This window comes from Lates calcarifer, linkage group LG15 (assembly GCF_001640805.2).
Source record: "Lates calcarifer isolate ASB-BC8 linkage group LG15, TLL_Latcal_v3, whole genome shotgun sequence".
NCBI classification, from domain to species: Eukaryota; Metazoa; Chordata; class Actinopteri; family Centropomidae; genus Lates; species Lates calcarifer.
Genome location: NC_066847.1, coordinates 4,975,853 through 4,994,265, shown reverse-complemented (window position 1 = coordinate 4,994,265; position 18,413 = coordinate 4,975,853). Strand labels below are relative to the sequence as shown.

General features: G+C 40.1%; 3 protein-coding genes and 1 long non-coding RNA gene across 5 annotated transcripts in view; 2 read left to right on the top strand and 2 right to left on the bottom strand.

Annotated features, from left to right (window-relative positions):
• The window catches only part of rgl2 (ral guanine nucleotide dissociation stimulator-like 2), a 29,242-nt gene extending 25,457 nt beyond the window's left edge, over positions 1 to 3,785 (top strand). For both annotated transcript variants that reach the window (XM_018699895.2, XM_018699896.2), the window contains 2 exons: positions 194 to 308; positions 1,219 to 3,785. In XM_018699895.2, coding sequence (XP_018555411.1) covers positions 194 to 308; positions 1,219 to 1,400 — 297 coding nt within the window. In that variant the 3' untranslated portion in view covers positions 1,401 to 3,785. The remainder of the gene's footprint in view (positions 1 to 193; positions 309 to 1,218) is intronic.
• On the bottom strand, positions 3,546 to 12,475 carry dnase2 (deoxyribonuclease II, lysosomal). Its single transcript, XM_018699897.2, has 7 exons — positions 12,334 to 12,475; positions 11,220 to 11,317; positions 10,882 to 11,053; positions 9,849 to 9,951; positions 8,813 to 8,977; positions 5,939 to 6,157; positions 3,546 to 5,830 (listed from the first exon to the last, which is right to left on the bottom strand). Exons 2-7 carry the CDS (start codon positions 11,315 to 11,317, stop codon positions 5,451 to 5,453), a joined length of 1,137 nt encoding a protein of 378 aa, XP_018555413.1. The 5' UTR covers positions 12,334 to 12,475; the 3' UTR covers positions 3,546 to 5,450.
• Positions 12,427 to 15,420, top strand: LOC127143321 (uncharacterized). Its single transcript, XR_007814633.1, has 2 exons — positions 12,427 to 12,553; positions 14,258 to 15,420. It is a non-coding gene; the product is annotated as an uncharacterized LOC127143321 (long non-coding RNA).
• LOC108899455 (G-protein-signaling modulator 1) lies at positions 15,149 to 18,296 on the bottom strand. The gene is made up of 5 exons (XM_018699891.2): positions 17,915 to 18,296; positions 16,966 to 17,496; positions 16,483 to 16,648; positions 15,983 to 16,215; positions 15,149 to 15,829 (listed from the first exon to the last, which is right to left on the bottom strand). Exons 2-5 carry the CDS (start codon positions 17,476 to 17,478, stop codon positions 15,689 to 15,691), a joined length of 1,053 nt encoding a protein of 350 aa, XP_018555407.1. The 5' UTR covers positions 17,479 to 17,496; positions 17,915 to 18,296; the 3' UTR covers positions 15,149 to 15,688.
• Positions 18,297 to 18,413: the final 117 nt, after the last annotated feature.

The following is an 18,413-nucleotide window of genomic DNA, read 5'->3' as shown; positions in this document are numbered from 1 at the left end:
GCCTTGACATTGTAGAAAATGCTCTGTCCCAAATTATCTGTGACATGCTGCACTTAGAGCCATTCCTCTTATCTGCAAGGATCCCATAATGATAGTCATCAGAATGAGATCCTCGGGATACAATGGACCCAGGATATCATTAGTGCAAATCAAGCTGTCCTAGTGTCATTGTTATTCTCCTCTCTCCTCTCAGGTTACGAGCAATGATAAGACCCCCACTGTGATCAGCTCTGCCTTAGAAAAGCACAATCAGGATCCCAAACAGGCGTCCAAATATGAGCTGATCCAACTTCTGCCTGAAGGAAAAGGTAATAGTATTTCCAGTGTAGCAGAAGAAAAAATAATCCACTCTTCACTCAACACTGATAAAAAAAGAAAAAAATACCTGCCAGAAATGTACATTGTGTTTTTGAACCAGTTTTAGCATTTGTTGGTGTGTTTATGTTATCCAAATGGAGAAAAAAACTCAGGTGATCTCAAGGTTTTGATCTGAAATTGTGATTAACATCAGGTGTCAGTATTTAGGTTGTTAACATCAGGTGAAGTTTCTCTGATTTGATACACATAGCTATTTGTTTGTAGTCTGTAGCCTTAACCTCTTGGCCACCAGGGCTCCTCCATGCATTGTCGCTGTCATTTAAAATGCGGATAAACCCACTAAAAAGGCAACTGACTCCCTTCCCATTCCCAGTAGACAATATTGCCTCTCTTTTTTGCTTCTGGAGTATCACCTTCGACTTCCCAAACATGCCGGAAAACAGGGTCAGTGGAGGTCGGTGACTCCTCTTCCCCTCAAATCAGGAGAAGCCAACATTGCATCACAGATTTGCCTACAAACTGCTGTTGCCCGTTGTTCCCACAGACTGTAAAAACAAGTGAATGCCTCTAGTTTTTTACGCGCCAATGTCCGGCACTGCGATGAACGTCATAGCATTGTGCTAGGAGAAGGAAAATTAGCATGTTCACCCGGGAGTCATGTTTCCATCACTGCTGATCAGAGCTGGAGCCAATAAATACCCGTAACTATTACGGAGTCATTTGACCCGGGACTGAATGGCAATTGTACCCTTTCCAGCTGAAGACAAAATCCAGATGTTAGTGGGTTTTTTGTCCAGTGTGAAAGAGGCTTTAGAGTCCTGATGTTGCTGGTACTGCAGCCTTTGAGAAGCTCTACTGAATTGCACGCGTTTCTTTGTCTCTCTGCTTCTCTTGACACAGAACTGGTCATCCCTGCTACAGGAAACGTCTTCTACGCCATGACATCTTCTAGTGTTGACTTCCTGTTGAGAAGGAAAGGCGGGAACACTCCTCTTGGCTCACAGCCGATCAGCACAGAGACAAGCGCCACGTTTCCTCGAATCAAAGCCAAGGGGAGGAGACTGGTCAGGACTCTATTTTGACATCACATTTTCTTCAACTTTGTCCACAGTGTGACATTTTTTTCGTAGCTCTGACGTGGACGCAGCGTGATCTCTCACAGACAGTAAATGTGGCCTTCTCTGTGCAAAACAAAAATCTGCATATGCCTTTATCCCACACTCCTGCAAAGGTTGATCTACCAAAACACCCAAGACCAAGTCTGTCAGACATTCAGACCTCCTGCTGCCCCTCTGCGTTCACCAGAGCCGTCTGCTGCTGAAGAACAGTGTCAGTTTTCCTCTTTTTCCAAACAATATGCATTAATATTTCACACCCAGAGGAAGAGCAATGGAAGCCTTTAACTGAGTGCTTTTGGTGCTGGCTCTCGAGTCCCCGTCAGGTAGCACTTGATGCATTTTCTTTCTTCATTCCAACTCAATGAATAAGATCTGTTTTAATTACAACCAAGAAATCCTTTGTTGTTGTGTGCCTCAGCTGTGAGTGACGTTTCCAAATGCAAAAAGAAGATTTAATTGGTCAGAACGTGTTTGAGGCCATCAAAGTATTTGAGACTGTTTTTTGGAGGGGAAGAAGCATAATGAAATCTTCATATACACAGCTCGTCAGATCTGGTTCTAGTAATAAACACCACACGCCAGGAAGACACATGGATAGAAGAAGATGCAGCAAAAGTGCATAATTGTAGCAAAACACTGAGCTTGTCATATGAGACATATATATGTTTTGTATATATTTATATATTTGTACATCTGTGCGATGTGAACATTGTGTTTACACTGGCAAGGAGCTCTATGTCCATGTGTTGGAATTGTCAAGTAACTAATTCATCAAGGAAAAATGCATCAAACACCTGCAAAGTTTCCACTTTAAACAGGCCAACACTTGTCTACAGTGACTGGTAAATTCAAATATAATGCAAGCAGATATTAACTTTGGCTTAAACTTAAAGCTGCATTAATCTATATTTTTCTATTAGCTTTGAACTGAATATCACCAACTGCAACTCTAGTGAGATTTTTAGTTTGAGTAATTGTTTTGGTTTTACAGCTCTAAAATGTACGTTTCCTGCTGCAGCTGTTTTCAGTGGGGAAAAAAAGCTGCTATCTAGCAAACAAACAGTGAAAAAAGTCAAACATGTTGCAGCTTAAGAGTCAGATATTTTCTTAGAAAGTTGCTGAGGACCAAACTAGAATTAAGTGATATGAACTTCTTTCATTAGATGGACAGATTGGACAGAAACACAACTGCAGATAAATAAAATACTACTTCAGCTGGTGTGTGTAAGCAGCTGTTAGCCAAAAAAAACTTTATATGGCAGAAAAACTGGAACACAGCTTGGTGTATCTCTGCCACCTAGTGGTCAAAAAGTGATTATTGCAGCTTTAAAAATAACTTAGCTCTTTCAAACCTTATGACAACGACAAGGAAAATCAAATAATATACATATATATGCCACCAGTTTGGTTAAGGTTTTCCAGGTCTGATTTTTTTCAACAGTGCATAAGCTAAACTTAATTTATGCAGATTTTCCAGCAGCTCAGCAGGATACATCTTCACTGCTGTTTACTTACAGTACAAAGACACAGCTCTGATTTCATGTCTTGAATCAACTTCAGAGTAGGTTTGAAACACACAACCTCGACTTTGACATCAAGTCTTGTGACCTCTGGTTGTCATATTCGCCTGCTTAGTGCTGGTGAGGTCTCTTTATCGGCCGAGGCACGAGCACGGCTGGACCAGGGAGAGGATTCTGGGTAACAATAGATGACGTGTGCTAGCATAATGCTATGCTACTGATTGTTTTAGTGCCTTTCTCTAAAGGGTGCTCACCTTTCCCATGTTTGCATTAGAATGTATACAGTATACATGGAGGAAATGCAGTCACCTCCAGTGCTGTGTAGTCTCACATCAAAACTATTTATGCACTACATACAGGATGTCCTATTTTTGTGGTAATAAATTTACTTTTATATGAATTTCATTGCTTTCGACTGATGTGCTGTAACATATTCCAGGTTCAATGCAGACATACTTTCCATGCTGCTGAGTATCTTATGAAAAGAATTAAAACTTTCTCCACATGTCAAATACTGACATTTCTATTTTTCTCATGGAGAAGGAAAACAAAGCAAGGTGACTATACATCAGCGACAAAATAATACACCTCTGTTTTAGTCTTTTTATTCAGATTCAAGACAGCCAGCATCTTTATCTTCAAGCAAAATCAAGATCAGAATGAATGTACGTGAAAATGTGTTACAAGTATGAAATCTAAGGGATATAACAAAAAATATTTCTGGATATGTCAGAAAAAGCACATCTGAAACACGAAGATGCTCGTACCAACCCAGTTAATAATACAAACATTCATTAAACACAAAGTATTAAAGCATTCCTCACACCTGGATGTTGTCAGTGTTTGTGATTTGACATTGTCAGTGAAATGTGTGCATGTGCTCAATGTTAGTGCAATTCATCCCACATTGTTCATAAAATTTAAAATCCCATAAAATCCATTTTCATACGGTTTCAACAAGCAAAGCTTAATGCTCCCCCTGAGAACGAACCCACAAACCAGCTAATGTTGATTTAAACAGAAAAAGTCAGAGTCAGTGAAGCAGCACTCATTCACTCTGCAACATTGTCTCCTCAGTTTCAGTTAAAACAGTACCCAGCGGCTGTAAAGACACTTGAACCAATGCTTTCATTTAACGAGGCACTTTGAGGTTTTTGTGTTTTTTTCCAAGATGAACATCATATTTCCCACAAGCTCCTCTGCTTTCCATTATATCTGACTACTTGTCCTCCTCCAGCATTGTTCTGTATGCATTAAATTCAGGGGAGGATGTAGCAGCCCCTTTATAACAGCCAAAAATCATTCTCAACAAGTAAAATGGTTTTTTGTGCCTTAAAGCCCTGAAAACATATTTTCTCAATCAGCTTTTTATTGTGAGTAATGGGGTCCGACACGAACACGCTATCTTCTGCTGAAGTTGGATTAGTTTTGGTTATTTTACATGAGACTTTTGTGTTTATCTCTGTGCTCTTCCCACAGGTTTGAAGTGGGCAGGAGAAAGGTGTTGCTACAAACCTCTGGACACCAGTCAGTTAGATGTTGTTATTGTCAATCAAATCTAATCAAACCACACACACACAGCCCTGCTGAAGCAGTATTTAAGTGTGTAACTCTTAATAGTAATCTTAATGTTATTGAGAAATGAGTAATCTTAATTCAAACAGCATTTGCTCTTACAGTATATTGTGCAAAATGCAGTGTTACAGAGAGCTGAAGAGAAACGGTAACTTCCAGATTTAAAATCCTAATGATATTTGTAATTATACTCACAACTAAAAATCCAGCCTTCACTTCATGTGTGTTTAAATTAGAATGGTGTCATCATTTACTATGATTTTATATCATTGATCGATATTTATATTTTTAGCTGCCTTTAAAGGACACCATTTCCCTGAGCTATCCATGAGTCCATCAGCAAGTCAAGGGATCGAGGTTAGTTATGACATGTCTGTAGGAGTTTTTAGACAGTAGAGATTACAATTATAAAACTGAAACATAATATTCTAAGAGAGTGTTGAATATAGAAACCAACTGACAATGATGATGATTACGATGTAAGTAGCGGTGCTGCTGCGCTTGTAGTTTAATCGTTTAACTTACTTACAGTCACAAAGGTTTTATTTTCTCATAGCAGCTGCTGTAGTGGAGAAAATCCCAGAAATAAGCTTCATTTTTCACAAGTACCGATTAAAGAAATGTTGAATGAGAGATTGCACTGAGTTACAGAAGCTAGCCCAGACGTAATGTCACGACTTCAGCTCTCCACACGTATAAAGGAAATCAATGCGTCATTGAAAACAATCATGGAAGTACATAGTTGTAGAGAAGATCATCTGAATTTTAAAATGTTAACTGGATCATTTCAATTAGATTTCACTAGACATTAAAAGAAATATAAACATCATCCAAAATGTTAAATATTCCTCTTAAAAACCCACATGAGATGCACCATACTGGTCCTAGCCCAACTGACCTGTCTGGTTCCAGCAGGTCATTAGCACTGGATGGTTCCTCCTCCACAAGCCTCACACTCTAACGCTGCCGTCCGGTAAGCCTTCCACACCACCGGATCCTGCAGACACACCGTGCCTCCCCCTCGCTTCTCCTCCGCCTCGTTCCGGTTTATGTCTCCTACACACACCCAGCCTCCTCCTCCTCCAGCGAGCCCCTCTCTGGCCGCCTTGGGGCTGACGGCCCACTTGGAGTGGTCCTGGCTGGCCTTGAAAGTGAACGCCTGCCCCGGGTGGATGAGTGTGATGTCCAGGACCTTCCAGCCCAGCGAGCAGTCGGAGGGGAGGATGCCTGTGGAGCGAATCCAGAACTGGACCAGGAGATCTGACTGGAGGGTCGGGGCCACCCAGGAGTGGTAGAGGTCTGATGAAGCAAGAGAGGCAGGACGAATGAGAACAAAGGCGAAGCTGGAATAAGGTGAACTATGGTCAGAACAAACTTTAAACTACTTTAATTTCCTCAAAGTCATACCATTGTCAAAAGAGGCTCCTTTGGCAAAACTGATAAAGTTGGTTCCGTCCTTTGAGGTCAAAGTCACGCTGCGATTGGATACAGGTTTGGCATGTGGAAAGATGTGACCGGACAGATGTTTTTTCTTACAGACAGCAGCCAGCGCAGGCACCAGGGTCGCCAAGGACTCAGGGACATCGCAGTCGTACACATTAGGCTGATTGATCTGCAGCTGCTCTCCTGTGGTGCAAAACAAATTAGATTTAAGGCGAACGCTGCTAACGGCACTCCAGAATCAGAGTTTGTCAAGTACTGTAAATGAATAGCACAGTCTTGGTGACATTGGTTTAGAGGCATGTGAACAACTTGCACAGCAACAGATGACAGACAGATAAAATAACTAAAAATCCATCTATGTGTCTTTGGAGTTATTTTCTTATGTGTAATTTTCCTTCCCATCTTATGACCTTTTTCTTATCTACAGTTTCTTCAGGTGGTAATTTCCTACATTTCTCAGAATCCTGTCTTGGCTGAGTGCGTGTAAGTGGAAAAAAATGTGTTCACTCTGCCTCTTCTCAAAGTGTAGAACAGCAGAGCTAGAAAGAAGCTGAGAGACAAACACCATGGCCTGATGTTTTATATTCATGTTATAGAGTAACTCATGCCAGTGCCATGTTTCTACATTTGGTCAGTTTTTCTTTTGGACAAAAAACAAACCAATACACAATTTTCTATTGTCAGTAACAACAGTGTAACACTTAATTGTAACCTCAACACATTATACACTTCAGCTGCTTACTTACATGAGCTCCATTATGGCGGCAACTGATTACCTTCCTTATTTATTTAGCAGTCCATTGCTTTCTAATGAATTGACTCATCATTTATTCTATAAAATGTTAGTTATTAGAGGAAAAAATGCCCACTGCAGCTTCTCAGAGCCTGAGGTAATGTCTTCAAACAGCTCTTTTTGTGATAGACAATCCAAACCTCAAATATATTTAATTTAAAATTATATAAAACAGAGAAAAGCAGCAAGCGGTAAGAAGCTGGAGCCACCATTTGTCATTTTTAGACATGATAACTGGATGCATTGCAAATGAAATGTTGTACAAACATTCATGATTCAGGCAAAGGTCCTGCTGAATTTGGTGATGACCTAACTTCTACCTTCCTGACTCCATGAACCATGAAACTTGGTTCACACAGTCACTTGTTGCACTTGGGATAAATTATCATAACATTTTTATTCCTCTACTTTTCATTATGCCTCTCAAATGACTTTGAATCAACCACCAAAATTGTTGTTACTTAAGCTTATGTTGGTTGACTGATCAGTTAATCTATGGCGGCCTTGAGGGCTCAACACACTGCGACTTAAAACATATGCAAATAGAAATAATGCAAGAAATTAAAAGCAGTTTTCTTTCAGGAAAAGGCTAACACAAGGTGGGCAGCAAATATCTGCAATAATATCTGGGAAAACGACTCACAAAGGAGTCACACCTTGGCTCATGTGACTCTAACGACTCACATGATGGCAGCGTGGGTCAACGACTCTCAGGACCACCTCCAAGGTAACAACCCCACTAAAGGTGAAATACCTGGGACTCACCCATCAGTCTTTACAACTGAAGAAGCCTTTTGGATGAGAGATGAAACATCTTTAAGGAGGCTAAAAGAAGTCCAGTTGCCTTTGACTCCAGCACTTTGGACAAACATTGTGCTGCATTTCTGTGTATGTTTGTGTCTAAAGTTGCAATGTGTTGAGCTTTTAGAGCCACCAAATTAATCAGCGTATTGTTTCAGTACTAACTCTATGCACAAAACAAATAATTATGCTAATCAAATCCACAACAAGGTTAATTAAACACTGTGACATCATACTAGTCTTCACATAAATGAGGGGCAGTATTTATGAACTCAGTAGTGTTAAATGTCAGTTTCGCCTCATTAATTCACGCTGCAAGGTGCTCTGAAATGAAACGTGACGAAGCTGCGATCACCTTCTGTTGTTTGACACAACATATCCACGTCACCCTGGCGGACACTGTCACACTCTCTACATCCCAGCTGGAGAGGCGAGAATCTTATGGAGCGAATGCCTGCCACAGTGTGAGGGGCCAATATCTCTATGGTTACAAACCTCAATCTAATTACATTACCCCAGGCACTGCCATAGCAACTGTGCCAACTGCTGGGATCTGCCAGGGAACTGCAGAGGCAGCATAGTGACATGGTGATGACACCTGTTTATGCTGATTATCTTGGATAGGGATTGTTGTTGTTGTGTCAATACCTGACTGGATTATTAAGCGCAGGGTGACAACAAGACAATAATGACTGAGGAAATCCCTCTCGAAGCAAGAAAGCTCCAGAAATTATCTAACCGTCTTAGAAACAGCATGGGAAACTAAAACTCTCCTTAAATATGTTGAGTAATGCACCAATCAACAGCAGGGGAACTCTGAAGATGTACAACATATTATTAGAGGTTTTAGAGGCAGTGTGGGAGGAGGTTGCATGATGATTCTGCTTATTCTTATTTATAATCATATAGAGGAAACAGCAGCGTTCTTGAGGCTGTAACAATTGCAAGTTTTAATATACTGAACAATAAATGACCTATTTTCCCAACACTATTGATAGGAATTTGAAAATGAACTCTTCAGTTCCCTCTTAATTAAAGCATACTGAGTCTGAGCAATATAATGTAATAGCAGACACAAGGCAGAGTATGAATCTTCATTAGCTGCCTGATCCTTCTCTTCCCGACTCACTTAACTGTAATGTGATAACACTATCCATTCTAACATCCTCATAAGGTGCTGACTGCATTTTTAGAACAACTCCGTATCGGGCTAAACGGGCCACATGGCAGGACTCCAGTCTTACCGATGGTCTGGAAGCGGTCGAGCGGGTAGGTGACACAGATGAAGTTTTGTCCATTGGTCACACCGCTGCTGGGGTAATAATACTCTCCTGCCTGTTGTACAGGCGGGAAGTGAGGGGTGCTGTGGACCAACCAGAAGCCCTGATTCTTATCCAGCAGCACAACACCTGAGGAGCAGAGATGTTAAACATGTTGGCAAATTCATGTCAAGTACTCTGCTACAGAAGAATCAAAAGTTATTCCAGTCTGTAAATTAGTACGCAAACAATTTGGGATGAAAGAAAAAAAAAACAGACAACAGGAAATGGTAATTACTCCCAACAAAACTGTACAGTCGACACAGCACACACAACTTTCTATAAACTGGCGAGAGGAGGGTGAAGCTCCAGTTGATTAAAACACAAAAAGTAGCAGACAATATTTTACACTATCCCCTCCATGCCAATGTCAACATGTCACTCTGATCATTCATTTTATATTCATGAACTTGATAAATGCACTACCACAACTATTCCCTATATACACCCCAGATATACAGTGATTTTTTTTACATTAGTCATCCTGATTCTTTCTTTTCTTATCATGCATATTCCTCTTGAATCATTTTATAACTTTTAGATACTTTTCCTTTTTTGCCTCATACATACCAAATTTGTGAGATTTATGCTGTAAAATCTCAAACTGTTATCTTAGGGCATTCTTTTGAAGGAGAAAAAACATTGTTTAATATGTAATATCTATATGTAAATGACCACACAGTTGAATCAAAATCTCTGAAAAAGTTTTAACATAAACTGAACATATTAACCTTCATCAAGGTGAGGTTTAAGTCAGGACTGTTGTCTTAAACTTTAGTGAGGTGAAGCTAAAAAACTGGCAACTGAGTGTATAGGTATGTAGTGAAACCTGATTAAGACATACTTAATTTTATACAGTACTGCAACAGACTGACATTTTTTGCTATTGAGTGTCAAGTCAAATCTTTTGCAGCCTGTCTCAGCTTTGGGAGTATTAAAGCAGAACTGTTCTGGTGTTCACCTTTCGTGTGCCCCCCTCTGCTTCCACTGTCGTTGAACCATCTGTCACCAAAGTCCTCGGGTGGCCTCTGGTCATTGTAGAGGATGTATGCTACCTCTGTGTTCTGTGAACGAGGAGGTTTTTCTTAGCTGAAATTAAAAACCATCATACTTGGACACAAAGAACACAAGCACAAGTCGTATTTGTTTCACATGTTTTGTACGATCCTGTGACTGAAACTGTTGTGTTAGGATTCCTCAGCTGCTGTGAGATGGACAGATAAACTGGCAACAAATAAACAAGTTCTCAGTTCTCATTCTCAGTTTCTTATGCTAATCTAATGACAACTCGTATTAATAGAGGGGGAAAAAAGCTTGTGTCTGCATTTAATAAGACAGTCAACAAAATGAGAAGTCTTATGACTGCAGTGAAAAAGCAGAAGCAGGCAAAAATAAATCGCATCTGCTTTTGTTATTCTACTTGAGCTGTAGTATTTACTGTTGCTGTTGCTTAGGTAAACACCACTCTGTGGCTAAAGCTAATGGAAATTAAAAATAAAATAAATAAACTAATAATACTACTAAAAACCATCCTATCTTTGTGGACTTTATGTCATACTGCAGGACACAGGTCACAATCTCCCCTTCTGTTCCTGAGTTATGGCGCTGAATAATAGATGAATAAAAGTGTTTTTGCAGAATATTATGAAATCACAGTGAAGTTGACCTCTGACCTTTTGCATATAAAATGTCATAATTCTATCCTATTAGACATTTGTATGAAATTTTGACATAATTAATGCATGAATTCTTGAGTTACAGCAAAAACATTTTTTGCAAGGACACAGGGACCTTCACCTTTGACCTTTCACCACCACATTCTAATCAGTTCATCCCTCAATCCAAGTACAATACATGAAAAATAAGGATCTGAAAACAGCCTAATAATTTCAGCAAGCATCACATTTCCTAGTAAATGAACTCAAACTCCCAGCAAAATAAAACTGAATCTGTTGAACCAGTTACAGACAAAAAGACACACAGCAGAAGCAGACCTGTCCTTGCGAGTACAGCTGTCCGACTGTCCTGCCCAAGGCTCCCGCGGTGTCGTTCACTGTCCCCTTCCCCTCAGTCCATCCTTCACTCCCTTTGTCCAAAAGTAAGTACATTTCACCCTCTGTGGAAGATCTTCCGCTATGTTCTTTAGGCAGTTTGTACATATAGAACCTAGCTCAGAGAGAGACAGAGAGAGGAAGACGGTGCAATCACTATTTCAGCTTTATAGGACTTTAAAGGACTTATGACACCTTAAAAAAACTATATATATATAAAAAAAACCATAAAACATATCTGTAAAAGCTTGTTTTATCCAGGACTTTTATTAATGAATTACCAATCAACTGCATCTCCATTGTCATTGTAGCAGGTGATTGGTGAGGTGCTGCCCCCTAGTGGCACCAATGAGATCAGCAGGAAAAGGAACAGAACCATCTAGCAACAGGAGACAGACTTAAATTAATGGTTTACAGTTACAAGGGTATTCAGGACATTGGAAAATTAAAGGATATGTTCACATTTTTCCCTATCTATATCTTAAAACAGCACTGGCATGCACATACAGTATTGTATACTGAAAGGGGTTTTAGTCACCTGTAACTGTCTCTCTGAGCTCATACTGGCTGCAGAGGGATCCCTTCACAACAAACTGCCTCTTTGGGTTTCTGAGGACAGTGTTGCTTTTTGCAGTGGCAAAAAGAGGGAACTGGGTAGTAAAAAGACTGTAACTTTGGAAAGCACTCGCTTGATTTGTCTCCAACAAGCTTAAAATTAACTCTGGCACCTGCAAGTGGAGGCTATTGTATAAACAGATAATGACTGACAATATAGTAAAAATAAAAACATAAGATATATCTTCACAAGAAATGTAATAATTAGAATAATCCTTAAAATATTCTTATATCTGTTCTACACTATAATGTTGTTTTCACTGCCAGTAAATGTAAAATAGAGGGTTTTAAAGTATCAAAATTATAAGTACTCATTATGCAGAGTGACCCATTTCAGGATTTTACACACATATAATCAATTAGTATTAGTATTATTAGTATTAGTGATGTGCAGAATAAGTAGTAACTGAAGTAACGTAAAAGTAAAGTACAGTATACCCCTCTGAAGTGCAGTGGAGTAGAACAATTATAAGGTAGCACAAAGTGCTCAAGTTAAGTCAAAGTACCTCAGATATGTACTTAAACACAGTACTTGAGTAATTGTAATTCTACCAGTCCATTCTCAACGGTGAACATAGAAACATTAAAACCCTTGTGACATTCACGAAAAATGAATAAAAGAAACGAAACATACTCGCAAAATATAACTGTAAGTGACATTAACCAGATAAATCACAGTAGTCGCAGCCGTTTAGCTTGTTTACTAACTGTTAAAACCACAATGGGAAAATTAAGTCAACCGTAGCACAGGTCAAGTTTCATTTATGCGCTTATACCCACCTCTGACAGAGCGTCTTTGTCCTCATTTATGTTCTCAACAGATTGTTATCTTGCTTTCCAGCATGAAGATCTACTGTAGTGCGCAAACTGCACCCCGAACAAGTTTCATCTTTAGCTACATCCTTGTTTTGGCCTGGGACTACACGAGCGGGATGAGACAGTGACGTTACAAAACCGGTGCCCGCTAGCTAACAACGGCAGGGAACGTCTCACAAACCGGGTAAACAACGACAATTACAAATAAAAACACATAATAAACATAAGCTAAGTAGTTTTTACTATAAAAGTAATTAATGTGTGAAACAACGACTGTGGAAATGTATGCTTAAACTCGTTTTTAAATGCCCCGTAACTTCCTCGCGCCTGTCTTTACCTTGTTTAAAAGTCCTAGGTTTCAGTCAGGTGGTCGGTGACGTCATCCGGTGAAAGGGGCTGCACAGAAAAAGCTTCGCTAAATAAATTAAAAACATTAATATAATATAATATAATATAATATAATATCAGAGTCTTGACTGTAGAGTGATATTAATTGGCTTAAGATAATCACAATGCTGTCTTCTAGGGCTGCAACTATTGGCTTTATCATTAAGCTGTCGATTATTTTCACGATTGATGGATTAATCAATTAATTGATTAAAAAATGTAATTACTTTAAAAAAACAAAATATTCTGGTTAAAATTAAATGTGACAAAGAAAAGCAGCAAATCAGCACATGTGTGAAGTGTTAACTAGTGAATGTTTCAAATGTTTGGAGCTCTTGGTAAACTAAAACTGATCAAAATCTTGACCAGTTAATGTTTTTACTAATCGTTTAATCGGCTAATTTTGGCAACTCTACTTTCATTAGCCTTTTAAAAAGAAGTAACCATCTTATAAATTTAAGTTATTATTATTATTTAATGTTCATTTAAAGGGGCAGGTCAGCAATATTAATCAGGAATACATATATATATATAAAAGTATCTGATGAATTTTCATCCCTTTGTTACAGAACCATGCTTGAGGTTTAGATGAATAAATAAATGAAAAGCATATACCAGGCACTCTGAAGGTGGTGCTGCAGCAGGGAGAGAGAGAGAGAGAGAGAGAGACAAAGCCCAACCTTCATGGCAGCAAAGGTGCTTGTCAATCAACTGATCAAGCCAGGGCTATAAACAGGAAACACCAAAACAAAACAGGATGTAACCCTCAAAATGAAACGTGCGCAGCATTTGCCTAAATATAGCCCTGGCAGTGTGGAAAAGCCTCTGCAACTCTATCAAGTAAAACCTCCTGAGTACAGTTAGTGTGCAGGTTTAACTGAAGGTTTTACGGTCGCAAATCTGTTTGATTTAAATTCTCCAACACCACACTAGAATTAGCCATCTCAAGTATAAAAATAATACTGGCAAACACATGTTGACCTGGTTGATATGTGGCCTTTAAAATGCCATACCAGCAAACTCAGTATACTGACCCAACCCTGGTATACACTTCCTGTACATGCCCATCTTAAAAGTGGAACTTGAATCTTAATAGTTGCCATGCTGTTGTTTGTTCCTGTTTGAGTCTTTCACAATTTTAGTTAAAAAGTGTGGTTTCTCTTTTGTGTTCTCTTTTGTTTTCTTCTTCTCCTCCTCTGCTCTGTTCCTCTTCTTTGTTTGAAATGTTTATGTCTTTATATCACTTGATAGTTTGGAGCAGCGACATTCAAAAGCAGGTCATGTGACAGAATAATGATGACAATGAATGATTTAAGTTAATTGATCTCCCTGAATTCTTTATAATTGAATCACCTTTGACTTACATCGTGTTTTCTCTTTTTAATGTGGCTCTCTAACACGCAGTGTTGGTTAAAGTGTTGCTAACACATATCACATAATTCTGCTCGGTTTGAGGAAGTGACACAGTGTCCTTTTGTCACCTCTAACCTCCCTTATGCAGAGCGACCAGGACTTCCTCAGAAAGTTTTCCTCTGAGCTGAGCCGGCTAAACACACCACCACCAGACCAGAGGAGGTCACAGGCCTGCAGGAGAGGCCCCAGTCTGGCTGGTGACATAAACTGGCCCCTATTATTGTGCGTGTGTGTGTGTGTGTGTGTGTGTGTGTGAAGTATATTAAACCTTTTGAAACAAGTAATTCATCATGGGTTTTAATGGGGTCTGTTTAGCGGCAAATAGTTGTTGGCACTGAACTTTCACATTTATATGTCAACACAGGCTTGATTAAGTTCTCTTATCTGTATTAATATTCATAAAAATACACAAAACATGAAATATTTTACTTCAAATACGTTTAACAATTAATTTTAGATGCATAAATAGCTGTCTGTTCTGTCACGTGAAAATCTAGTTGTAAATTGTGTGTACATATAGTGCTGTTGAATAAATAACCACTGTTAGCCTTTGTGTTGACATGACCTTCAAAACAAAATTCAGGAACTTTGATATAACACCGACATTCTGTAAAAAATTAACGCCTTTGCCTTATTTGTTCCCCACTGTAAAACAGTATATAACAAGCTCCTTCTCCTTCTGTGTGAATGTCTTCATTCAAGTGCAACAGGATGTTTTAGAGAGATTAGATACGATCAAGCTTGTGGGAATGTGACTTAGTGAGGGAGTGATGCTTAACAATGAAAATAACAGGTTTTATACGTCCTTGTTAGCGTCACCACTTGCACTCACACTCCACTGTGTTTGATATGCAAAAATAAAATAAAAATGAAGGAATACATGCTCTAATGATATCCTCATTAGAGAGTGTGTTACACATCTTTTTTCCTCCCTGACAACATTTTGGACAAATTGAATAAATGGATAAATGCAAATGGCTCAGATGCACATTTTGTTTATTTTTTCTAGGAGGATTATCCATATACAGTCAAGCACTGTGAGGCCTCGGAGCTGTTATGTCCTCAACACCATCTCTGGTGAGTTTAATGTCTACTGTACAAAAAAGGAGAAAAACAGAGATCAGTAGTCTGCCTCAGCTACATTAAGAACAGGAACACACACAAAACCATTCAACCACCCACTGCAGACATTCAATAACATGCTGAATTTGGCAATAAGAAAGCATATCTACTGATCCTATTTACTAGGAAGAAGTAAGTAAACTTCACAATCTCATCAGAAACGTTGCTCAAGTCATGTTAAAAGCTCTGTTGCCCAAACATTAGCGTTTTCTGCTACAATCTTGAGAGCTTTAACACCGACCAACACCATCAAGAAGGGAAAACAACTCCCTGAAACAAAGCATCATAAGGCTCAACAAAGAACCCCTCTGTTAACTTGACATCAGACTAAAAAAAAAAAAGGCCACAGTAACTGGGATGGGTTCCGCAGTAGCCCCCCAGTTTCTCATCTCCCATCTCAGGTTTCCAGCATGCGCGGTAGTTCAGTCCTCTGCTCGTCCATGCGTCCCCCCTGGACCCTCAAGAGCAGGGAGAAGAAGTCCTCATCATCCATGGGACCAGGAGCCCTGCTGCGCTGGTCCTCCAGCCTGCCCTGCGCCTGTGGGTGGAAGGGGAAGTGTGGATGTGAAAGTCTGGAGTTATGTATGAAGTTGATTACAGCTGTACTTAACTTGATGTTTTCTGAGAAACAAAGCTAAACTGCCTTATACCATGATAAAAGAATCTAAACAAACTAGTTTAGGTTGCTTACTTGTGTCGTGAGAATCATATTATACAGATCCTCTTTAGGCACAGGAACTGGAGCAGGCGGCTTTTTCACAAATGAGAGTTGCTTTATGCTGCCCCTGAAACTCCTGGTTTTTGGTTTTGGCGGGGGTGACCTTTCTAGCTGCGCCCTCTGGTCATCGAGCCGGCGGGCCTGAGCGGTGGCCACCAGCTCGAAAAACTCCTCTTTCTGCAGTGAAGTCATGGAGGAAAAGATGACTGTGGAGAAACGAGAGGGACAAAAGGAGCTTTGATGGTCGGATCTCAGGAGACTTTGAGCGGTCAGTGGTCAGGCAAAGCCGTGGAAACGAGCTAGTTGCACACATTTCAAAACATTCTTGAGTCACACAGAGAACTGGTAGTTTCATGTTGTTTCAGCTTGATCAACATGAGTCAGCAGCACTAGAAGCAAATGCAACAGCTGCATCAGTTTCATCAGTTTACTACTTTAAAAAAACAGATTATAGCCTCTCAAAGCGCTCTCACCTCTGTGGGCTGGTTTGGTTGTGTTGGGCTCAGAGTGGCACCTCCGTCTCCTGATCCCACTCTCCATCCTGAAGGAGCAGCGCTGGTCGTTGAGCCGCCTGCCCTCCTGAAGGGTGCAGAGCAGCTCGTACAGGGACTCTGGGAAGTCAGGGGTTAACCGGTGAGCCTGAGAAAATGTGGGTAGGTGGCAGAGAGAAAAAAATATGGGAGGGAGGAAAGGTTTTTTGGTGAGTGGCACAGACTGTTTGTTGGCACAGCAAAAGAATTCACTTGACTCCTACGTACTCCCACATGCTCAGTAACAAAATGATACCTGCTGTTTTTCCATCATGAGATTGTTTTTCTCCTAGAGTATATGGTGACTGGTTGGTAAAATCAACAACATTAAAAACACTTTGTTCACTGCATGACCTGCCGATTGAGTTGCTAACAGAGGTAATCTCAGGGCACGAGGTTAAAATGAAATAAAAACACGTTACAAACCTTTTTTGGATCCTCCGCTTGGCTCTCTGTCCCTTCAGGTTGTTGCTCAGATGAATTTAACCTCTCTGTGTCCACGTGAGGCTCATTTTGTGTGACCTTATCATCCTCTGTGTCACTGGGTTTCTCAGGTTTTTCATTAATCCTCATCTCCTCCTCTGTCTGCTCTTTGCTTCTGTTCTGTCCATCATTTGCATTCTCATTTTTCTCTGGTTTATCACCCTCCTGTTTGTCCTCTGTCTGGTCGTCCTCTGTGCTGCTTTGTAGTTTTTCCCGGTTCTGCTCTTCTAAGCACATTTTACTCACTATATCTTCTTCATTCTTGTCCTCCCCTGTGCTCTTCTCCTTTTCCTTTTTCAGAGCCGACTCTCCCCTGGAGCTCTGTAAGATTACAGTCAAACTGCTCACTGCTCTTCTTTCAGCGACACCCTCATTTATGTCTCCCTCTTCAGTGATGACAAGAGGCTCCAGTGGCCCCTCTTCAGCCATTTCAACTTTGATCTCTGTACAGTCCATTAATCTCGCTGTCAAACCCTAACAAGAAGATACACAGAGCCAGGGGTTAGGTCAAAGATCTTAGGGTCAAAGACTTTGAGATCCCCATTGTTAATAGTCAGCAAACACCACACACAGAAACTCTGAAGCATGAAGTCTGCTACAGAGCAGCTGGGTCTTTCGCTTGTGAAGTAATGTATGAGAAACCAGTTTGGCAGGTTCTAGCATGTTTGCTACAGATGAAAGCCAAAAATCCAAGCGTAAGTAATATATTCCTGTTGACAACAACAGTGTGTGCCAACGTGATTGGAGATTCTTGATGCTAATTAATGATTCCTGTATATATTGCCATGAGTTTCCCTCTTATTCTTGTTGATAGTTATATTCTCTCGTTGTTTTGACCCCCAAAAACGTTACCCTATGTACCATAATGTAAAATCATAAAAGTAATTCTTACCTTATTTTTTTTTTTATTTGTCCCTTCAAAGCATCATCTCTTGAAGCTGCCACAGACTGAGCACGGCATTTTTGGCTTGACTCTTGTCTTCTCAATATCTTTATGAAGAAAAAAAAACCTGCTATGAAGAGTTTCACATGCCGACGTGACAAGCTCTCACCCTTTCTGTCTGTCTTTCTACCTTCTCTCTCTCGACTACTCTCTTCCTGTTCCTCTTACCACAACCCACCCCTATTTACTTGGCCCACATCTGACAAGTCATCCTATTGTGAAACATTACTGTCAAAAGCAGAAGGAACCCCCACTGTGCACTTGGTTAGTCTGGGTAAGCACTAGTCCCAAGCAAAGGTTTTTTTTTAGCATTTGAGATTAAGTTAAAGCTGTCAAAGCAGCTGCTGCTTTAAGTGCTGCTCATTTGATTATGTCAGACCCAACTGCAACATGTTGAAACAGGCGCACAGTTTTTCTGACAAGGCTGTGGTTTTGGCTCACATCCTGT